The sequence below is a fragment of the Triticum urartu genome, chromosome 1A (assembly GCF_056163025.1).
Source record: "Triticum urartu cultivar PI428250 chromosome 1A, HENAU_Tu73, whole genome shotgun sequence".
In the NCBI taxonomy this organism is placed as follows: Eukaryota; Viridiplantae; Streptophyta; class Magnoliopsida; order Poales; family Poaceae; genus Triticum; species Triticum urartu.
This window is the reverse complement of record NC_141873.1, coordinates 562,331,043-562,351,673: the sequence shown is the minus strand read 5'-3', so window position 1 is coordinate 562,351,673 and position 20,631 is coordinate 562,331,043. Positions and strand designations below refer to the sequence as shown.

The 20,631-nt window shown below is 42.1% G+C and overlaps 1 protein-coding gene, 1 long non-coding RNA gene and 1 pseudogene across 2 annotated transcripts in view; 1 reads left to right on the top strand and 2 right to left on the bottom strand.

Moving 5' to 3' along the window:
* Positions 1-4,559: 4,559 nt before the first annotated feature.
* Positions 4,560-6,736, top strand: LOC125539131 (uncharacterized). The gene is made up of 3 exons (XR_007296679.2): positions 4,560-4,688; positions 5,628-5,709; positions 5,844-6,736. It is a non-coding gene; the product is annotated as an uncharacterized LOC125539131 (long non-coding RNA).
* A 2,641-nt stretch (positions 6,737-9,377) lies between these two features.
* Positions 9,378-10,539, bottom strand: LOC125533132 (uncharacterized; annotated as a pseudogene).
* LOC125533131 (putative mediator of RNA polymerase II transcription subunit 15c) overlaps positions 10,473-20,631 on the bottom strand; it is a 14,601-nt gene continuing 4,442 nt past the window's right edge. Inside the window, exons 1-6 of the mRNA XM_087531611.1 lie at positions 19,852-20,631; positions 18,545-18,615; positions 17,656-17,959; positions 12,916-12,959; positions 11,971-12,274; positions 10,473-10,737 (exon numbers count right to left, since the gene is read on the bottom strand). The exon at positions 19,852-20,631 is cut by the window's right edge and continues 4,442 nt beyond it. Of these exons, the coding sequence (XP_087387737.1) occupies positions 10,733-10,737; positions 11,971-12,274; positions 12,916-12,959; positions 17,656-17,959; positions 18,545-18,547 (660 nt within the window). The 5' untranslated portion in view covers positions 18,548-18,615; positions 19,852-20,631 and the 3' untranslated portion in view covers positions 10,473-10,732. The remainder of the gene's footprint in view (positions 10,738-11,970; positions 12,275-12,915; positions 12,960-17,655; positions 17,960-18,544; positions 18,616-19,851) is intronic.

Here is a 20,631-nt window from a genome sequence, read left to right as displayed (position 1 = left end):
TGCCGACACGTACTGGAGAAAGATTAAGATGGCGTTCGACAACCGCAAGTTGGTCGACCCCGACTTCGCCAACATCCACATGGACAGCGGCGCGAAGGCCATGCCGAATCACTGGGCGACCATCCAGACGGCCTGCAACCAGTGGCATGGGATTCAAGAGGAGGCCGTGGCTCGCCCGGAAAGCGGCACCAAAGTCGAGGGTCAGGTATGGCCATCGTTCACCGGCCCAGCCCGTCGATGTGTACTTCACTGACACTTTTTCCTCGGTTGTGCAGATGGTTCAGATGTTCAACATGTTTCGCTAGGACAACAACAACCAAGAGTTCAAGTTCCTTCATGTGTTCACCAGGATCGAGTCGTGCGAGAAATGGACGAAGGTCCGTCTCGCTCTCGCCAAGGCGAAGGACGCCTATAACCCGGACACGCCTGCCTCGGCGACGGCAGAAGGGCGCCCTGATGGCAACAAAGGAGCCAAGGTAGCGAGGGACGCGGCACCCGGTGCTGAACGACTGCAATCGTCGATCGAGCAATGCATCGCCGATGGCAAGAACAACGCCGCCAAGAGGAAGGAGAAATCCGATGTGAGGTGGTCGGCGTTGATGACAAAACAGGACGCCAAGCTCAACCTTCTCAGGACCAACGTCGTCGCGAAGAAGAGGAACACCGACCTGGCGTTCTTGATGGGGGGAGACACGTCGACGACGGACGAGCAGGTGAAGGCGTGGTACCTAGCGGAGTGAGGCCTCATCTTGAACCAGATGTAGGGACCGGCGACGACCACCTCTCCTACGCCCACGCTGACCCCAAGCACTGAAGTTGTGCCCACGCCGAATCCGAGCCCGAGCACTGAAGTTACGTCCATACCGACCCCGAGCCCGAGCACTGTTGAAGCTGTGCCCTCGTCGATGCCGACCTCGGCCAGCCCTGCGGCAGAGGAGCCTGCTATTTGATGAGCTTCATGTCTATAGTTCCTACCATTTTGATTGCAGGATTTTGGCTATAATGATCGCCGACCTGTGGCATGACGGTCGCCGACCTATGGCATGATGGTCGCCGAACTGTGGTGTTTTTTGGTAGCGGGAAAGTAAACTTTAAATTTTTATGCGTTTGGGGCCGAAACCTGTGCAACATGAGCTTTCTTGCAAAAGGTTTTGAAACACCGTCTTTATTGCGATGAATGGGTATCGTTGGATTCTGCTAGATCTAACGGTTGAGGCGGCGGATCTTTAAAAAAATCACCATCCTTAATGAATACTAGTACATCATGTATTGAAGATTGGAGATGCTCTAATAAGTGAGCACGAAATTCCCCATTGCTAGGGTTTTCCAGCGGAGCTCGTGTGGAGGCAGAGAAAGGAAGACGAGCACATAAATCAGAAGGCGGGCGTGGCCTCGGTGGCGCTGCTTGGGTCACTCAAGGCAGGGGAAGATGGAGAGGGGAGAGAAGCGAAGCAGGGCGGTCGCCGCGGCGCTAGACGTTTGAGGGGAGGGGCAACTGGATTGGATGGAGCCCGCGGAACGGGGGGGCGCCGGCGGAAGGAGGAGCGCAGCATCGACCCAGCCTGCCTGCCGCCGATGACCAAACCTCAGGTATGCGCGCGCTCCACGGGGCCAGATTCGAAAGGGGCGAGACGATTTTCTCGCGTTGATTCGGCAGTTTACCCCCATTCAGTAGCTGCGCAAGGACCAGAGCCACTCTCTTGGCCGATTTAGAAGGGTGGCCGTGAGCAGAGCACCCGTTCATCGATTAGAAGCGCTCGTTTTCTTACGATTCTTGCTGAGGAGGGAGTGAAGCACCCCTTGTTCATTCTTACGAATTACAGTACGTAGATTTTTGGGGAATGTTTTTTTAGCCAATGTTTTTACCGTCAAGGGGCATGCTCACAAACACCTCCAAGAGACAGGTGAGGATTAGCGCGAGCGCAAAGTTCCTTCCTAGCGCGAGCTACACGGTCCCTCTTATCTGGACCGTTGGCTTGCTTCGTGATTGGTGCAGGAAAAGAGCAACATGTGCGCGCAGCTGTTTCATGCAGCATCCTTTGCAGGCGCTGTCCTGTCTAGATAACAGTAATCCAAAGAAGAAATAGCCCTGTATGCTAGTCCTTGTGGGTCCTCCCATCGCTGACGCCTGTCACATTTACCTCTGTTGCGTCTTATCAGCCGCCCCCACATCCATCTGCGATAAAACAAAGCATCCACGTATAGTACAGCGATCATAGGACGAAGCAAGATTATCTTCGTTGTATTTTAAGTACATGACTGAATCATTGTTGGATAAAATGTCAGATATTTCACACACACAAAATATGTTAAAACGTCAATAAAAAAAACAAGCTCTAGATAAAACGTCAGATTATCACTCATCACTATTGGCAAATATTTAAATGCATGTCATCCCTGTCCCTCTCTTTCACTGTAGCACAAGACAGATGCTGCAAGACAAAAGCTTGGGATGCTGTGCGTTGCTTGTGGACAAATGCATGCAGCAGCACATGGTATATCATGGCGTGTACTGTACCCTGGTAGGCGTCAGACTATTAAGCGGTGACCGCCTGGTGCAGCAGCTTATTTGTGAATCTGTGCACATATCCAGATGCACCTGAGCAAACATTTGAATGGTTAAGATAGTGGGTGCCATGTAGCTCGACCTACAAAAAACTGCTCTCTTAGCGCGAGGGGGCATGTTTTTTGTGCTTTCTAGTGAGACTGGTTGTAGCATTTTGTTTTCATCGAAACATGCAATTTACTTGTGGTATATAAGTAGCTTTCCTCAGGCAAATTGATAAAGCAAGTCCTCTCTCACTTTGTTTGTGCCAGCGAAGCAAGTTTCTTATGTCTATCTCTTCATGGCGATCTGGCATTGTTGTATTTTTATGTGTGCCAATGAAGCAAGTAGATAGGTAGATAGAGATGGAGGTAGAAGAGATAGAGATATAACAGATAGAGAGAAGCAATCTACTTGTGCTCAGTAGATTTTCCAGGCCATTTGATACATCTAGTTCTCCCACCTTTTTAGTGTTAATGAAGCAAGGGTTTCGTTTATCCTCTGTATGTCCGTGCAAGAGCCTGCGTCGTTGCTCACTTTGTGTTTTTGGGTCTTTGTTGGTCAACACTGATCAGATGCCTAACCCGCAAAAACAAAACACTGATCAGATGCCTGATACAATACATTCCATTAAACCTTTGGGACAACATGAGGCATTTTTCTGAGAGAACGCTCTTACTTTTCATCTGTGATTGTTGCTACGCAGATGGATAGATAGATAGATATGACATTTTTACTCAACTCCTCAAGTCATTTCGTTGATATTTTCTTCTTTTCTTTGTTCCTTACTTAGCATAGTAAAGTTTCTTCTCCACAGTCCAGCAATAATGTAGCTTATCCATTGTCTTATTTAAGATGCAGTAGCTGTGTCTTGCACCAGATTTTTGTAGCAAGTTTTCCATGTTCCACAATAGCACAAAGAGGATCCTTGTCTGAATTGGTAATTTTTACTACTGGGGCATATCAGTTTTCTTTCCAGTAATGTAGTAGCTGGAACAATCTAATTTAGCTTGCCTAGATGGTATAGTACATTGCCTAGGCCACAAGCATGTTAATTTGCATTTCATGTTAAGATGATCCATTTATAAATCTGGATTTTAGAGTAAAGTTGCTTTTTCCACACAAAAATGGTGCATTCTAAAAAGTTCTCACACAAACAAACTGGCATAGTACTATCTGGGGAACATATAGGTCATTTTGTCGTGAAAGGCAAGCAACCAACAATATTTTTACTTATAAACCAACTATATGTGAAGCAACTTATTACAATTCAGTTGTGCACAAGCCAACCTAACATTTCCTATGCATATATGCAGGTCAGGATCGCTCACAGGCAAAACGAATCGACAATTCTGGCTTCAAGTTTCTAAAGACCTTGTACCCAGAATCTTTGAAGAATCAAATCAAGGGGAGAGGTAGGAGGATATTTTTTGAGATTCCTGTGTCTTCTGCCAAACAGATCAGAATACTACGAGTGTTGCTACAGATCAGGGTTGTGACAAAATAAACACACCTAGATTTCTGTGTTTGCGCCTGTGCTTGCATAACTTGTTGTGAAGACTTCTATGTTTTTGTTTCTCTTAACCTTCAGGACGCCATGGCCGCCTCTTTTTCCTGTTTGTTCCACCCTTTCTTGTGTGGTGGCATTTTGTCCCCTGTTTTGCTTTTGCCTGTGCGTGATGGGGATCAGCTGGGGGCATGGTGTGGGTATGGACACGTGCAGGGGTGGGAATCACATGACGGACCGACCCCTTTCCATTTTGGGTATGTTTTTGCCACGAGCCAGGAAATTGGGATGGCGCCCGCGCGCCATCTAGTTGCCTCCCTCACATAATGCATACTCCCTCCATCCCAAAATAAGTGACTTTTGTTTAGTACAAAGTTATAATTTTGCGATCTCAAATTGCATAGTTGTTCTGCCGTTCTTTGTTGTACATATATGGAATGTAACAATGCTCCTTTCAACTTATGGAATCGCTGGTCAATTAGGGGAGAAGACGTCCCAGCAGCTCCCCGAGAACGAGTGCCCACTTCCCTACATCTCAGGGAAGCGGAAGCGCCCCGAACCCCTTGCTGATTCGAGCGACGGCTACTCAAGAAGTTTCCTTCCCTCCCACGACAACGACGCCAACGGCCCCCTCAGGTTCGTCTGTGCCCCCACTTTTTTTCTCGGATCAAGAGTAGAGCCGCCACAGAGCAGAGGCTTGTGCAGCTTGGGTAGGAGATGTACATGGTGTCAAGTAGTGAAGCTTTTGATTCTTACTCCCTCTGTCTCATAATGTAAGACGTTTTTTTGACATTAGTGTAGTTTTAAAAAATGTCTTACATTATGGGACGGAGGGAGTACTTCTGTACATGTGCTTGAGAATATTTGCTTCTCATTTTAACATAGGAAGCCTGGTTGTAACTTGACTGGGTTGATGATACATCACCTGGCATCTGGTAGTTTCGTTCTTGCTGCTAGCTTTATCTGCTCAAGAATGAAATGCTAAACTGTGCTAGTCTCTAGCCTCTAGACTGCAGTGACTGCAACATGTTTTTGCGTCTGCAGAAGTCCGAAGTATAGACTTGTCAATTTTTAATTGGTTGTAACACAGAGGTGAAGAGCACCAAATCATGTACTCCCTCCGTTCCAAAATAGATGACCCAACTTTTTACTAACTTTATATTAAAGTTAGTATAAAGTTGAGTCATCTATTTTGGAACGGAGGGAGTACTTGACAACATCAAGATGTATATGCTTAGTTTTCAACACTTTGATCATTATTAGCAATATATGGTGCTTGATCTGCTATTTCTTTAGCAATTAATATATTGCTAAATATTCAATATATAGTCTTAATTTGCAATCAAAACAACAAAAGACACACAAAAAAAGCTACTGTTTACTCACTGTAAAGGGATGCATTGTTTTCTGGTGGTTGGGCTGGACCGAGCAAAGACACCCATACAGAGCGAGCCAGAGCGTGGCTCGGACTGAACTCGGCTCGACTTCAGCCCTACCCTCTATATATACCGAGGTGAGAGGGGATTGTGGTTATTGCCTCTGATTGCTTCTAACTATCTCATATCTCGTATACAGTTCATTGAAAATATGAAGAGGAGCAGCGTAGTCTATGTGGTTGCTGTTTTCTTTGTCAGGTGCCTTGTCATGGTTGGGCAATGTAAGCACATCTTCACTATCATATTGCTTATATCCTTGCAGCCTGCCCACTATCTTTCAAAACTATTGTTTCTGTATGTACATAAGATACTTGCCTACTGTGCACTGACAACCATATAATGTCATATGCAACAGGTCGTTCCGACCCCAAGAGCACCTACGAAGATGGCCATGACAACGCGACTATGGTGGCCTCATCATTAGATGAGAGCAAACTTACCATAAAATGGTGTGTCGCAAGGGATTGTAACACCAAAGGTGAACCAAATGCCCATCACTGCTTTTGCTGCCTCAATGCGCAGGGAGCTCCTTGTTTCAGTTCCAGAGGAGATTGCCAGGATCACTGCCCAACTTTGCCACCCGGAAAATAAGGATGTTCTAGCTGATATGTATTTGATCAACATCCCTTTTAGTTCCAGAGGAGATTTCCAGGATCACTGCCCAACTTTGCCACCCCGAAAATAAGGATTTTCTAGCTGATACAGTATGTATTTGATCACATCCCTACCTAGCTGCAGCGTCGTCGCCGATCTAGGCATCCGTGTAGGTCTTCATAAAGGATGTGGCTGGGAGATTCACCAGCGGTGGGATCTGTGTGAATCTGTTATCATTCATGTATTTGAAGAATTCTAGTTGGTGTAAGCTCACAAAACCTCCAATTAGATTAGATGAGATACGTTTGTAGAATATAAATTCTGCACTCGATATCAGTGGCAAGCTATTTTGCATCTTCATGTTTTTGTGCTTCCAGTACGCCTTGTTTATATAGTGATAGCAATCTTTTTTGCTTCATGCATTCATGCTTCCTACGTACAGCAGAATTTCAATCTACTTCCATGCTTCTAGGTAGCTTCCTATGTACTGCTGCATCTACCATCCTTGGCATGTACGATTGGATTTCAATCTATTGCCATGCTTGCTCGCTGTACATATTATTTTTTCATTACATCTATACTTCCTAGGTGTCTTACATACAGATACTTCTTCCATGCAATGGAGCTTCACTCTCTTGCCATGTTTCGTAGATGTACAGATGTAAAGTCCATTGCTTCGGAGCATTCATGTTTTTTTATGTATAGATAGAACTGCAATCATGCTTCTTGATTTAGTATATGTGTTTCCATTGTTTGTAGATTTTTATTTTATTTTTATTGAACAGACATGCTTCATTATATTTCTCATCACTTGTATAATTGCATTTCCTTGCATTGCCACTTCAGGTTGTAATTATCTTTTTCTTTCTAGTGATAATGCATATATATTCTATAGTTAATCCATATCTATTTATATTTCATTGCATATATCTTCTCAGGCGGTCTCTCTATCCTCGGTTGTAACCCTATGCTTTAATGCTTAAGACAATTGCAATGACACGTTTGCCAATCCATTTGCTGGAGTACATAATTGTATATGTATGTTTCCATCTTACTTATTATTGCTTTGAAATGCTAAATTATGTGGTTCGATTATACATATGTTTTTCCACACTAGTTCACCAAACATACCTTGCTTATATGCTTCCATTCAAACCTTTTGTTGCTTCAGTTGGAATGACGTTTTGCTTCAGGTGATTTGGACATTGTTGTAAGCACTGTTTGAATCACCACCGCATTGACTAGTTATTTCTTCAAGCCGGCGGAAGAAAACTGATATGCAGCTCCTAGTGTGTCACATCGGCGCCAAGATAATGCCTGCCTTGAGTTACTACGCCAACAGCCAGCTTGAGGGCCACATTGTCACATCCCATACATAAGCAAGTAGGGAAACTAGTAGAAGCAACATCCAGTTTGTAAGAAACGATTGGGTGTAAATTGTTTGTCATGGATGCTTGTTTCTCATGAAACTATGGAAGCAAAATCAAACTGAGCACACTTTTATTTCCTGGAAACACATACATCGCTGATGTGTTTGAAGCAATTGTACTCATTATAATGATTCTTCCTGTGGAACGTCTTATTTGTTTAGAAGCAATTTTCCAGTTGACAGAAACACAATTTCAATGTTTTTTTAGTAAAACAAATCACCACTTAAGTACAGATTCATATGCAATTATAGCAAGTTTATTTCATCATGGAAGCCAATTCATTGGTAGACAGAAGCAAGTATAAATCACAAGAAAAAGATGCTTCCGATAGTACGGAAGAATGCTTCTGTGGTATTAAAAGTTTATTAAAACCATGTTATACCATGAGTAAGGAAACATATCTTATCAATTTCGTAATTAATAACAGGATTTACTTGTGAGAAATAACCATATTTTTCAGGATCATAGAATGGAATTTCAAGCCATTCTAGGAAGCAGTTTTAGGAAACAGATCGCAGATTGTGGAGACAACGATCAGGAAGCAGCAGATTTCACGGAAGCAAGTTATCAACAAATCAGGTATTTAACAAAGGAATCTAGCCAAAAGATCAGACGACTAGAATGCACCAAATCGCTAGCGACCGGTTTGATAGGAGTCTGATTCCTAGGGTGCCCCCTTTAGAAAGCATGCTGTGTGCTTCAAGGCCTGGCACCAGTCTGTAATTGGTAGTTCCTGGTGATAGCCTTGATCCTCCATCCGCGCCGCCAGCGTCCACCCTCCCCACCTTTTGCAACTGTCAATCACCGCCTCCCTCCACATCCATGATCTGGTGCCGAGTTGCCTCCACCCTGTTCCAACTGTGCCCATGCTCCAACAGCAAGCAAAAAAGAATTCAAGCAAGCCGGACGAGCAGCATCTTTATCTTTGCAAAGCAAACACTCAACAATTTCTGCCAAAGGGACCAACAGAAGAAATTTGTAACTAAGCACTTCCAATCGTTCTGCCAGGGTATGATACAAACTGAACAAAAAACACTAGAGTACAGCGCATACCATATATGTTAAGGCAGAAAAGGATTGGCCTGGTTGGTTTCTCATTGCAGCGATTTTGGTTCAAGGAGCGACCAGAAGGATATCACAAGGCGGGGGACTTGATAGTTACATCAGGATCCAAGGATACTCATGAGTGTGCGTGCGCCATGCAGTTAAAGAATTGTTTTTGCATCGTATAGTAGTAGCACTTGGAACAGCCGAAAGTGCATCCACCGGCAGCACCATTTGTGCATGGTTGTTGCAGTGGCAGAAGTCTGCCTGAATCAACCACAACTTTTGCTTCCAAGGAGGTTGATCTGAAAAAACAAGTAAGGTCGTATATAATTTGGTATCAACTCTACTAACAGCACCACATCTAACAAGAATAGGGGAAAAGGACAATAAGAGTGAGGCACTTGCAGACCCATCACTAGTCCTGCAAGATTCACGTGTAGGCACTCATACAACAAGTAAATCCTTGGGGGAGGTAGCATCCTAATTTAATATTGACTCATCACATTAAAAAGCACAAAAAACCCATTTAGACGATTAAAATGAAAAACTTCTCAAAGGCAATTTACATGTTTAGTTATGCCAAGATGGAATAACATATTTAAGCTAGTGTAAATATTAGTTAGGTTCGCAGTCATGTATCTTAAAACCTCCATGGGGTTTTGCAATTCAAATTGCACATGCTTGGACTGAAAAATCAAAAAGTATTAAAGCACACTGTCCTGGGTTGGGTACCAAACTTTTGTTCAGACTGAAAAATCAAAAAGTTGTCGAAGCTAATTTACAAGTAATGTTATACCGAGATGGAATAACACACTAATCTAATGTATATTACTAACAGGTTGGTAAGCATGTACAGAGTATCTTAATACCTTAATGGGGTTTTGTGTCTGGGGCGCTAGCGATGTTTTCTGATGTCCAGCATGCCAGTATTAGTAAGTGATGGTATATTGGAGTGTGGTTTGTCTGAATCCACTTGCATGGGAGAGAGGGCGACAGATTGGGATGGCGATGGAAGAAATGGTGAGTTAGCTGAATGCAATGGTGTCCCAGTCTTTACTTGAGATGGCAACGGATTGTGCTGATCTACATGAGGAGAATGCTGCGAAATTTGTGGGGATGATGCTTGGAAGTTTTGTGGTGACAAAATTGGGAAAACACCACTCTGTTTCAACTCTGATGATGATAATAATTACTGCATTGGCCAAAGTGTTGTTGATAAACTCCAGGTTTCATTGCAGTTCCTTGCCTAACCTTTAACTCATTAACATCATCTCCAGCATGAAACTGTGGAAGCTGCATCTGTACTTGTTGTTTCTATAATTGTTGCTGTATTGGGAGCTGCTGTTGAAGCATTTGTTGCTTTTGCTGGTACTGTTGAAACATCTGACGCTTTATTTGCTGACACTGCATCATATGATGATCCTGCTGTTGCTGCTTCAGCTGCTGTAATGAACTTGCATTTGCTTACACGGAGTTACCACTAGGTTGGCGTACCCATTGGGTTGTGATATAACATGCCACTACTTGTCTGCAGTTATGTATTCATTGTTCCCTGCATCGACCCAGTGCTTCCCTATCGTAATGCACCACTCAACGAACCATGCTGCAAAGAATTGAAATTGCCTACAAATTAGAACCAACCTGATGCTATATGTTTGCATCGTTTGGCTGCATGGGGCCACCGAAGTTACTTGTTGGAGGCGCAGGTACATGCTGGATGCCATCTGCACTAGAGGACTGTAATTGGGTGCTCATAGTTGACAAACTTGCTTGAGTATTAGTATGAGTATCATGCTGCTGCAAATTTTGGGAAGGCTGTTGTTGCTGCAAAATGCTAGAATTAGGAGCTTGTCCTGAAGGTGGCTGGAACTGTTGCTGTATTTGTGACTGCACTAGCTTCCTTTTTTTTCTGCACTACTTCCTTTGTGAACTCAAGATGCTGATAATTTGTTTCTCGTATTGAGGAACTTTGTCCCACATAGCAGGTTGGATAGTACTCTTTCTAATTAGCAGCATTTGTAATATACAGTCCAACATTATTTTAAAGCTCTTCATTCTGTCATACTTTTCAGAAGGATTTTGAGGTGGTATTATGTTGTCAACATGCTGTAGCTTCACAGATAATTTATTGAACAGTTCACTGAGTTCTGCAAAGTATTGATCCTTCAGGCTCTTAATCTGTGAAACAACAAGAGACCACATGCACATAAATTTGGTGCATAACTAGATAGAGATGAAAATACAACAGCTAGTAGAATCAAATATGGCACCCGCAAGATGTTTGAAGTAGCTTTTAGAATCATACAAATATAAAACAAAATAAGAAACTATAATATCCTTAAAATAAAATCGCTTTAATAAATATTGCTAAACTGCCTTGAGGCTTTATACTACATCTAGATACTCTGTATGGTTGTATGCTACATACTCCGCATTCATACAGAATTCCGTATACATATAATATATATCTTATAAGAAGAATGCCAGAATGTAGTGCATCTACATTCCAGAAGAGGAATTTGTTGGAACACATACCAAAAAGAAAGAGATGGGCAACATGAAGTGCAAAAGTAAAAGACCCAACATCCAACATGGCATGTTGTTTCATCTTCTAACAATCTAGATCAGGGCAATCTCAACATCTTTGTTCTAGGGGCACTGTTTACAAATTTTAGGAAGTTCCAACAAAGGGAGTGCAAAAAGGATGATATCAGTAGTGTGCCGCGTATACCTGGCCATCCGTCGGGCCAGGGCGGGCCTAACAAAACCCGAAGCAGAAAACCTTGGCCCAGGCCTGGCCCGGCCATCGGGCCTAGATTTCAGGCCCAAGCCCGGCCCATCCGAGGAAAAGCCCGTCAGGCCTCAGGTCGAGCCTCTTCCCTAAAATGCAAATATGCCAATCCCAAGCCCGGCCCGGCCATTGGCTTAGATTTCAGGCACAGGCCTGGCCCATGGGCAAGACCAGACTGGGTCGGGCTTTTGTGGCCGGGTCAGGTTGGGCTGGCCGGGCCGGGTATCCCATGGCCAGGTATGGTGCCGCGTAACAATTGCGGGTGAGTAGGCCAGCCCGCCCCTGATAATAGGTTACCAGCCACGGGTGAGAAATGGCACCCATCACTGGTAACATATTACCAAGTGTCAGGTTACCGTGGCAGGGTGCCCTGCCCATCACTAGTAGCCTTATTGCAGCCGCCACTGGTAGGCATTCCTGCAGTAGTGCGATAAGCTAGTTTAAACTACACACAAGGATTGTTCGAGGCACAGGTACATGTTGGATACCAGCTGCACTAGAGGACTGTCATTCGGTGCTCATACTTAACAAACTTGCTTGAGCATTAGTACGATTATCATGCTGCTGCAAATTTAGGGAAGGTTGTAGCTGCTGCGAAATGCTAGAATTAGGAGCTTGACCTGCAGGTGGTTGGAACTGTTGTTGTATTTGTGGCTGCACTGGCTTCCTTTGTGAATTCAAGATACTGATAATCTGTTTCTCATATCGAGGAACGTTGTCCCTCATAGAAGGTTGGACACTACTTTTGCCAATTTGCAGCATTTGTAATATGCGCTCCAACATTATTTTAAAGCTCTTCATTTTATCATACTGCTCAGATGATATTTGAGGTGGAATAATGCTGTCAACATGCTGTAGTTTCACACACATCTTATTGAATAATTCACTGAGTTCTGCAAAGTATTGGTCCTTTAACCTCTTAATCTGTCGACAACAAAGACCACATACACATTAATTTGGTGCAGAAGCAATATAGAGATGAAAACAGAACAGCTAATAGACCATGGTTTGTCATTAAGTCAGAAAATATGGCATTCGCAAGATATTTCAAGTACTCCCTCTGTAAACTAATATAAGAGCGTTTCATTTAGATCTCACTATTTTAGTGATCTAAATGCTCTTATATTAGTTTACAGAGGGGGTAGCTTTTAGCAGCATATAAATCTAGAAGAAAATAAGAAACTATGATGCCCATAAAAAAAATCTTTAATAAAGATTGCTAACTGCCTTGAGACTTTACAACATCCAGATACATTGTATGGTTGTATGCTCCATACTCCACATTCATACAGAATTCCGCATACATGTAATATATATCTTATAAAGACTGCCAGAATGTAGTGCATCTATCTACACACTTGCTGTATGAAATTCCAAAAGAGGAATTTCTAGAACACATACCAAAAGAAAAAGAGATGGGCAACATGAAGTGCAAAAGTAAAAGGCCCCAACAATCTAGATCAGGGCAATCTCAACCTCTTAGTTCTAGGGGCCACCGTCTACGAATTTTAGGAAGTTCCAAGGAAGGTAGTGTCAAAAAGGATGACATCAGTATCATGTCTTACCATTTGATAGATCTCCTCTTGCCAATCACCTGCACCTGCATGGCCTGTTTGAGCAGTAGAATCCACAGATGTCGCATGGAGAAGAAGGTTGTCAATGAGTATCAGGATACAATGAACAACCAACAAATAACAAGCTACAAGCAGGGGCAATTGGAAAACTTGTGAACCAAATAAAACAATGACAGAAGATGAATATGGACAGCTTAGTCATTATGATTATTGCACAGTAGCATTTTTCCAGAAAAAATTCCAACAAATAAGAAAACCCATTGTGGTGAACAAAAGTCAGAGATCAATAGGGTCAGTTTAGTCAAAATGATTATTACACGGTACTTGATCACTAAACATCACAATATATAATTCAATCTTCGAGCTGTTCTCTATCCATCGTAATTCAGGTAAAAAAAGTGTGAAATGCAGTTTTAATGCTTTAGGACTAACTTGCCACCCCCTCGATAGTTCTAGGACCTATGGTGCATTTCACTTGTCAGAAAACATATAATTGCATCTGAAATGAATCTGGTTGTCATCTCCAAAAAAGTTTCAAATATTTTCAAGCTAGTTCATGTAAACTATTTGAGTCGTACTTAGGGAAAACCCAGTGTAATGATGCCAATTGTATCTAAAACATCCCACCTAAGCAAAAGTCCAAATACCATTGTTGAAGCCTAGTTAGTGAGGAAAAGGAGAGAGAATGTATATTACCAAGATACAACCATTATCAGGTAACCCAAGATAATTAGTCTTTTTCCCTCACAGAACATATTAAATGGCAGCTCATTTCGATACAACAATAAGATATTAGCCACTGGAAGAGTTGTATCTAAACACGTATTTAGTGCATATGATAAAACACAAGATACAATGCTCCCGGAGTGCCCTAAGGGTTTAATAAGAGTTGGGATCCAAAATTCCAGGTTGTAGTCTAATAAGGACCTTGTATTATAGTCCAACGTAACTGTTAGCACGATAAGTAAGGGTGTTGGGGTCCTGATGGACAACACACATTTTCCCCTAAACTTTTCTGTGTAAGGTAAAAATAATGCCCAAATGCTTCTTAGTGCAGCTGCACTAATTGGGCTTCCTGAGCGCACGCAGTACACAACAAAAAACTCACACGGCACGGGGTGCATCCGAGCAGACCTGCTATAAAGGGTAATTGGCATCCCGTGTCATCATTACACTACAAAAAGGGAAAGTATCTGGTCCTCATCCCTTCTAACGCTCCCTATTTTGCACACATCAATCAAGAAAGGAAAAGTACGTGCATTTATTTGGGTTTTATAAAATTTAATGTCATAGCTTTTGATTAGAGTATCGGTATTGAGATTCATATTCACCGTTGGGTTTCTCGCGACGAGTTCTTCAAAACTAGATCCCATATGGGTATATTTTGACGAACTTTTTTTAGAGCAACTTTGATGCTACATTGGGCAACTTTGGCGCTACAAAGAAGCAACTTAATTGCACTGTGTGTATTAGTGAATTCACCTAGTAGCCTTCTAATTAGTTGTGTGCAGTAGTGTTATAAGTGGTTAACATGGTTGCTACATTGCATATATCAAAAACTAAGTTGTTGATAGTTTGGTTGCCTACCATACTATGGAAGTTGCTTACCATAGAGTGAAAAGTTGCCTAAGATTGCTCCTAAGTTGTCGACCTCAAAAACCTAGTTGCCTACATCGCTACGAAGTTCCCTAGGGGTGATCCTCAATTTCCTACAATACTATGGAAGTTGTCCATCAAGGGATATAAGTTGGCTACAACATCAGAAAAAAAATGTGGGATCTAAGTTGCCTATAATGATTCTAAATTTGGAAACTAAGTGGGGACGGATTGTATGAGAGCCTTGTGGGGGATTGTGTGCCCGCCAACGCTACTAAGAGCGTGGGCACTGGCTAGCCAGGTCACGACTAGCTCTTCAAAACGTGAACCCATACGGATATGTTTCGATTTTTTTTTCAAAAGCAACTTTGATGTTAGATGAGGCAATTGTAGTGCTAAACAAAAGAAACCACTCTATTAAAGCAACTAATTAGTAACTATAAGCGACTAACTAGTAATAACGAACAACTTTCAAAAAAGAGGTAGGTAACACCACATCACCTTCATAAGCAACTTTCCTTCTACTAGAGGCAACTTTAGTTAGTTCACCAAAGTAGGCAACTTCACTACATTTGATCTCCTAGTTAATTTTGTGTAACATTCTCCTAACTTGCTCACCGCTACTTCTAAGTTGCCTACCATTCATGCTCGTATGTCGTTATTTCTAAATTGCCTATAATACAATGAAGTCGCCTGTCGTCGATGCTCTATTGTCTGCCATTGCTAGTTATGATCGGCAACAATAGACCACTCACTACTAATAGTGAACAACTTTGAGAGGTAGATAACATCACATAACCTTCCTAACCATTTTTCGTTCTACTAGAGGCAACTTTAGTGCTAAAAATAGCCAACTTCACCAAATTTTGTGTTCTAGTTAATTTTGCCCGACATTCACCTAACTCGCTCACTAGTGCTTTTAAGTTGCCTGCGGTTCTTGCTCATATGTCGTTGTTTCTAAATTGCCTATAATATTCCGAAGTCGTCTACAGTTGATGCTCTGTTGTCTTCTATTGCTAGTTATGGTAGGCAGCTTGATGGTGACTCTAGTTCACTTGATAGTAATGGTAGCTAACAATATAAGGACTTTCTATTGTAGGCAGTCATGCTAGACAAACTAAGAAGAAATTACTTTTCTATAGCATTAAAGTTGCCTCCATAGGATTTTTTGTTGTTAGGCAATCATACTAGGAAAAAAGAAGTTGCTTCCTATAGCACTAAAGTTGCCTCAATACCACCCAAAGTTACCCACGAAAAAAGTTTGTCCAAACCTACCCATATGGGATCTAGTTTTGAAGAACTCGTCGCAAGAAACCCAGCGGTGAAAACAGATCTGAGTTCCGACGTGTGAATCAAAAATTATAGATTTTTAAAATTTTTGAAACCCAAATAAATACATGTGGGATAGAATCGTAGTTGATTTCCTTGTAAGGTGAAGACGTAGAGTACTTTCCCTTCTGGATTCGGCTAGCTTTGGAATCACGTAGTGGGGGACACTAGTTTTGCTTTTTTGGGAAAGTGACAGACCGACTTTCCGTATATGGGCAACTGCTCGTCAGCCCCAATGAACACATGGGCGCTGGCTAGCCATGTCCAAAATAATGAGAGGCCAGATCGACAATACTGCTTAATTGCATCACTTCGCACCCACCACTGGTATTATGGTCCCAGATTAGCCGTGGGACAAACTTACCAGTCGAGAGTGTGTTGGCCCGCCCACCACTAGTAATTGAGTTACGAGTGGCAGTCTATGCTACCGACCCACCCAGATTGGCCCAAATTAGCCATGGGCTAATATCTGAGCTCAAACTACCTGTGGCGGTTAAAATATGACGACCGCCACTGATACTTTACAAATCAATTGCAGGCTCTCTTGCCACCCACCACTGGTACATTTTTAGGTATTTATTGTCATTTTTAGAGGTTTAGGGTATTTTGGGTTTTAGCGTTTTATGGTTTTATGATATTGTATGGGAAATTGCAAAAACAATATCCGTTGTGGGCCTTAGAAAACAACCATTGGCTGGTCCTGTCTACTATTACCCAAACTACTATTACCCAAACTGTTAGACCCTTCAACCACCGGTAAGTTCATTCCACTTAATTACTTTATGATTAAATCAACCCCCACAACACCTCCGGTAAGTTCATTCCATTTAACCCTAGGCCACACAGGGACCTGGCCAAATTCCCCTTCTTCCTTTGCCCAAATCCCTAGCTGCCCATCACCCTCGCCTTGCTTGCACGGTTGCCACCCTCGCCAGTCACGCGTGCCCGGACCACCCTCACCGCCGCCCGGTCCTGCCCAACTCGGTCATCGGGTGCCTCAGCCTCAGCCACCATAGTAAGCTCTCTCCCTCTTCTCCCTGTTGATCAGAAATTCAATCTCGAGGCCTAGGGATTTGATTCTCATGACGCAAATCTTAAATTCAACTCATTAATTAGTTCTAGTATAGTTAAAAGATATAGTTCTTAGTTATGCAATTCTGATTAGTTCTAGTATATAGCTCCCAGTATAGTTACAAGATGTAGTTCCTAGTTCCTACTTCTAATTAGTTCTAGTATAGTTCCTAGGTAGTTGGATGCATGTATAATGTGATAAATCAATTTATCTATGTAATGCGATGCATATATAATGTAATGTGTGCAAAAACGCTGCCACGACAGCAAAAAAATCTGACATGGTAGTGATTTACGTTGCCGTGGCAGCGTTCATTTTTCACCTAGGGGGAGGTTACCGGTGGTGGGTGGGAGAACGTGCCGCCACTAATGTGCCACATACAAGGGTGAATAGGCCAGCCCTCACTGGTAATAGGTTGCCAACCATGGGTGAAATGACGCCCGCCACAGGTAACATATTACCAGTGTCAGGATACCGTGGCGAGGTGCCCTACCCACCACTGGTAGCCTTATTGCAACCACCACTGGTAGGCATTGCTGCAGTAGTGTGATAAGCTAGTTTAAACTACAGAAGGATTGTTCGAGGCACAGGTACATGCTGGATACCAGCTACACTAGAGAACTGTAATCTGGTGCTCATACTTAACAAATTTTGAGTATTAGTATGACTATCATGCTACTGCAAATTTTGGGAAGGTTGTAGCTGCTGTGAAATGCTAGAATTAGGAGCTTGACCTGGAGGTGGCTGGAATTGTTGTTGTATTTGTGGCTGCACTGGCTTCCTTTGTGAGTTCAAGATACTGATAATCTGTTTCTCATATCGAGGAACTTTGTCCCTCATAGCAGGTTGGACACTACTTTTACCAATTTGCAGCATTTGTAATATGCGCTCCAACATTGTTTTAAAGCTCTTCATTCTATCATACTGCTCAGATGATATTTGAGGTGGAATAATGCTGTCAACATGCTGTAGTTTCACACACATCTTATTGAATAATTCACTGAGTTCTGCAAAGTATTGGTCCTTTAACCTCTTAATCTGTCGACAACAAAGACCACATACACATTAATTTGGTGCAGAAGCAATATAGAGATGAAAACAGAACAGCTAATAGACCATGGTTTGTCATTAAGTCAGAAAATATGGCATTGGCAAGATATTTCAAGTAGCTTTTAGCAGCACATAAATCTAGAAGAAAATAAGAAACTATGATGCCCAATAAATAAAATAGCTTTAATAAAGATTGCTATCTGCCTTGAGACTTTACTACATCTAGATACACTGTATGGTTGTATGCTCCATACTCCGCATTCAAACAGAATTCCGTATACATATAATATATATCTTACAAGTGGAATACCAGAATGTAGTGCATCTACACACTTGCTGTATGAAATTCCAAAAGAGGAATTTCTTGGAACACGGACCAAAAGAAAAAGAGATAGACAACATGAAGTGCAAAAGTAAAAGGCCCCAACATCCAACATGGTGGGTAGTTTCATCTTCTAACAATCAAGATCAGGGCAATCTCAACATCTTTGTTCTAGGGGCCACTGTCTACGAATTTTAGGAAGTACCAAGAAAGGGAGTGCCAAAAAGGATGATATCAGTATCATGTCTTACCATTTGATGTATCTCCTCTTGCCAATCACCTGTACTTGCATAGCCTGTTTGAGCAGTAGAGTCCGCAGATGCTGCATAAAAAGCAAGATTGGCAAAGAGTATCAGGATAAAATGAACAAAGCCAACAAATAACAAGCTACAAGTACATTGTAGGCATTGCTGCAGAGGCTGGGGGTTTAACCTCCTTTTCAAAAAGAAAAAGAAAAAAAACATCGTAGGATGGAATGCAGGGGCAATTGGAGAACTTGTGAACCAAATCAAACAATCACAGAAGATCAATATGGTCAGCTTAGTCAATATGATTATCGCACAGTAGCATTTTTCCAGAAAAATTCCAACAAATAAGAAAAACCAATGTGCTGAACAGAAGTCACTGAAGATCAATAGGGTCAGTTTAGTCAACATATGATTACAGAGTACTGGATCACTAAACATCGCAATATAATCCCATCTTCAAGCTGTCCATCTATCCACCGTAGTTCAGGCAAAAAAAGATTGAAATGCAGTTTTGAAGCTTTAGGACTAACTTCACACCACTCGATAGTTCTAGGACCTGTGGCGCATTTCACTTGTCAAAAATCATATAATTGCATCTGAATTATGAATCTGGTTATCATCTTCAAAGAAGTTTCAAAGAACATTCAAGCTAGTTCATGTAGCATCACATTAATTTCATAAACTGTTTTGAGTCGTACTTAGGGCAAACCCAGTGCAATAATGTCGGTTGTATCTAAAACATGCCATCTGTGCGGAAGTCCAAATACTGTTGAAGTAGCCTAGTTAGTGAGGAAAAAGAGAGATATTGTTGTATCTTATGAAAATACAACTCTTATCAGGTAACCAATAATATTTTTTTCCTCCCACAAAACATATTAAATGGCAGCTCCATTAGATATAACACTAAGATATAAGCCATTGGAAGAGTTATATCTACACATATTTAATGCATATGATACAACACAAGATACAATGCACCGGGAGTGCCCTAAGGGTTCAATAAGAGTTGGGATCCAAAAATTCCAGTTGTAGTCTCATACGAACCTTGTATTATAGTCCAACGTAATTGTTAGCACGATAAGTAAGGGTGTGGGGGTCCTGATGAACAACACACATTTTTCACTTAACTTTTCTATGTAAGTAAGGCAAAAATAATGAGAGGCCAGATTGTTAAGCTAGTTTAAACCGCACAAGGAATGTAAGGTGACAACAGGAAGATTGATATAAGAACATGAAGAAAAAGAAGATGAGAACCATAAGAGCATATGATGGATCTACAAAAAAAGTATATGTGAAAAGTGAAAACTTACTACTAGAGGGAACTTCTTGAAGGCCCCTCTGTGCCTGAATAAACTGGTTTTGCTAATCCATGTTATTTTGTTGCAAGAGCATGGCTCCTGAAGTTTGAAGTCTTTGCTGCATGGAGGATTGCTGCTGCATCCTTAATTGCTCTTGTAGTTGGTTAGGCTGAGACTGGAACTGTGGCATAAGATGTTGCAATTGTTGAAGTTGATTGTGTTGAAACTGAGGTTGCATCAAACCCATTGGTGGCTGCTGAGCATGTTGTTGCTGTGGTTGCTGAGCTTTTGTTTGTTGCATATGCATCCACTGCATGTTTGACACATTAGGCACAGTTCCAAAAAGTTGCTGCTACTGTTGATTTTGTTGATGCTACTGTAGACTCGACATGTTTGCCTGAGAGCCCAATTGTTGTGGCTGATACAAAGGCAAATACTGCTGGCTCAACATCTGATGTGTTTGCTGCACATTCAAAAGATTATTTGACTGAACTGCTAGCCTCTGTTGCTGCCGCATCATCACAGCACCATTCTATTGACCCATTAGCTGATTTTGTTGTAAATTTGGCTGTTGTCCCATCAACTGTTGTTGCTGCTGTTGTAAAGGAATATTGGGCTGCTGACTCTGCAGAGAAGGCTGTTGATGCTGGTGATAAATTAATTGCTAAGATTGTTGCTGTTGCTGCCTGCCTGCCATTTGCCTTTGTGCATCATAAACATCTTGTGAAGTGCCTTGCGCCAAGCCATTATTCATTGTGTTTTGTGGAATGACAGACGCAGTCTGCATCGTTG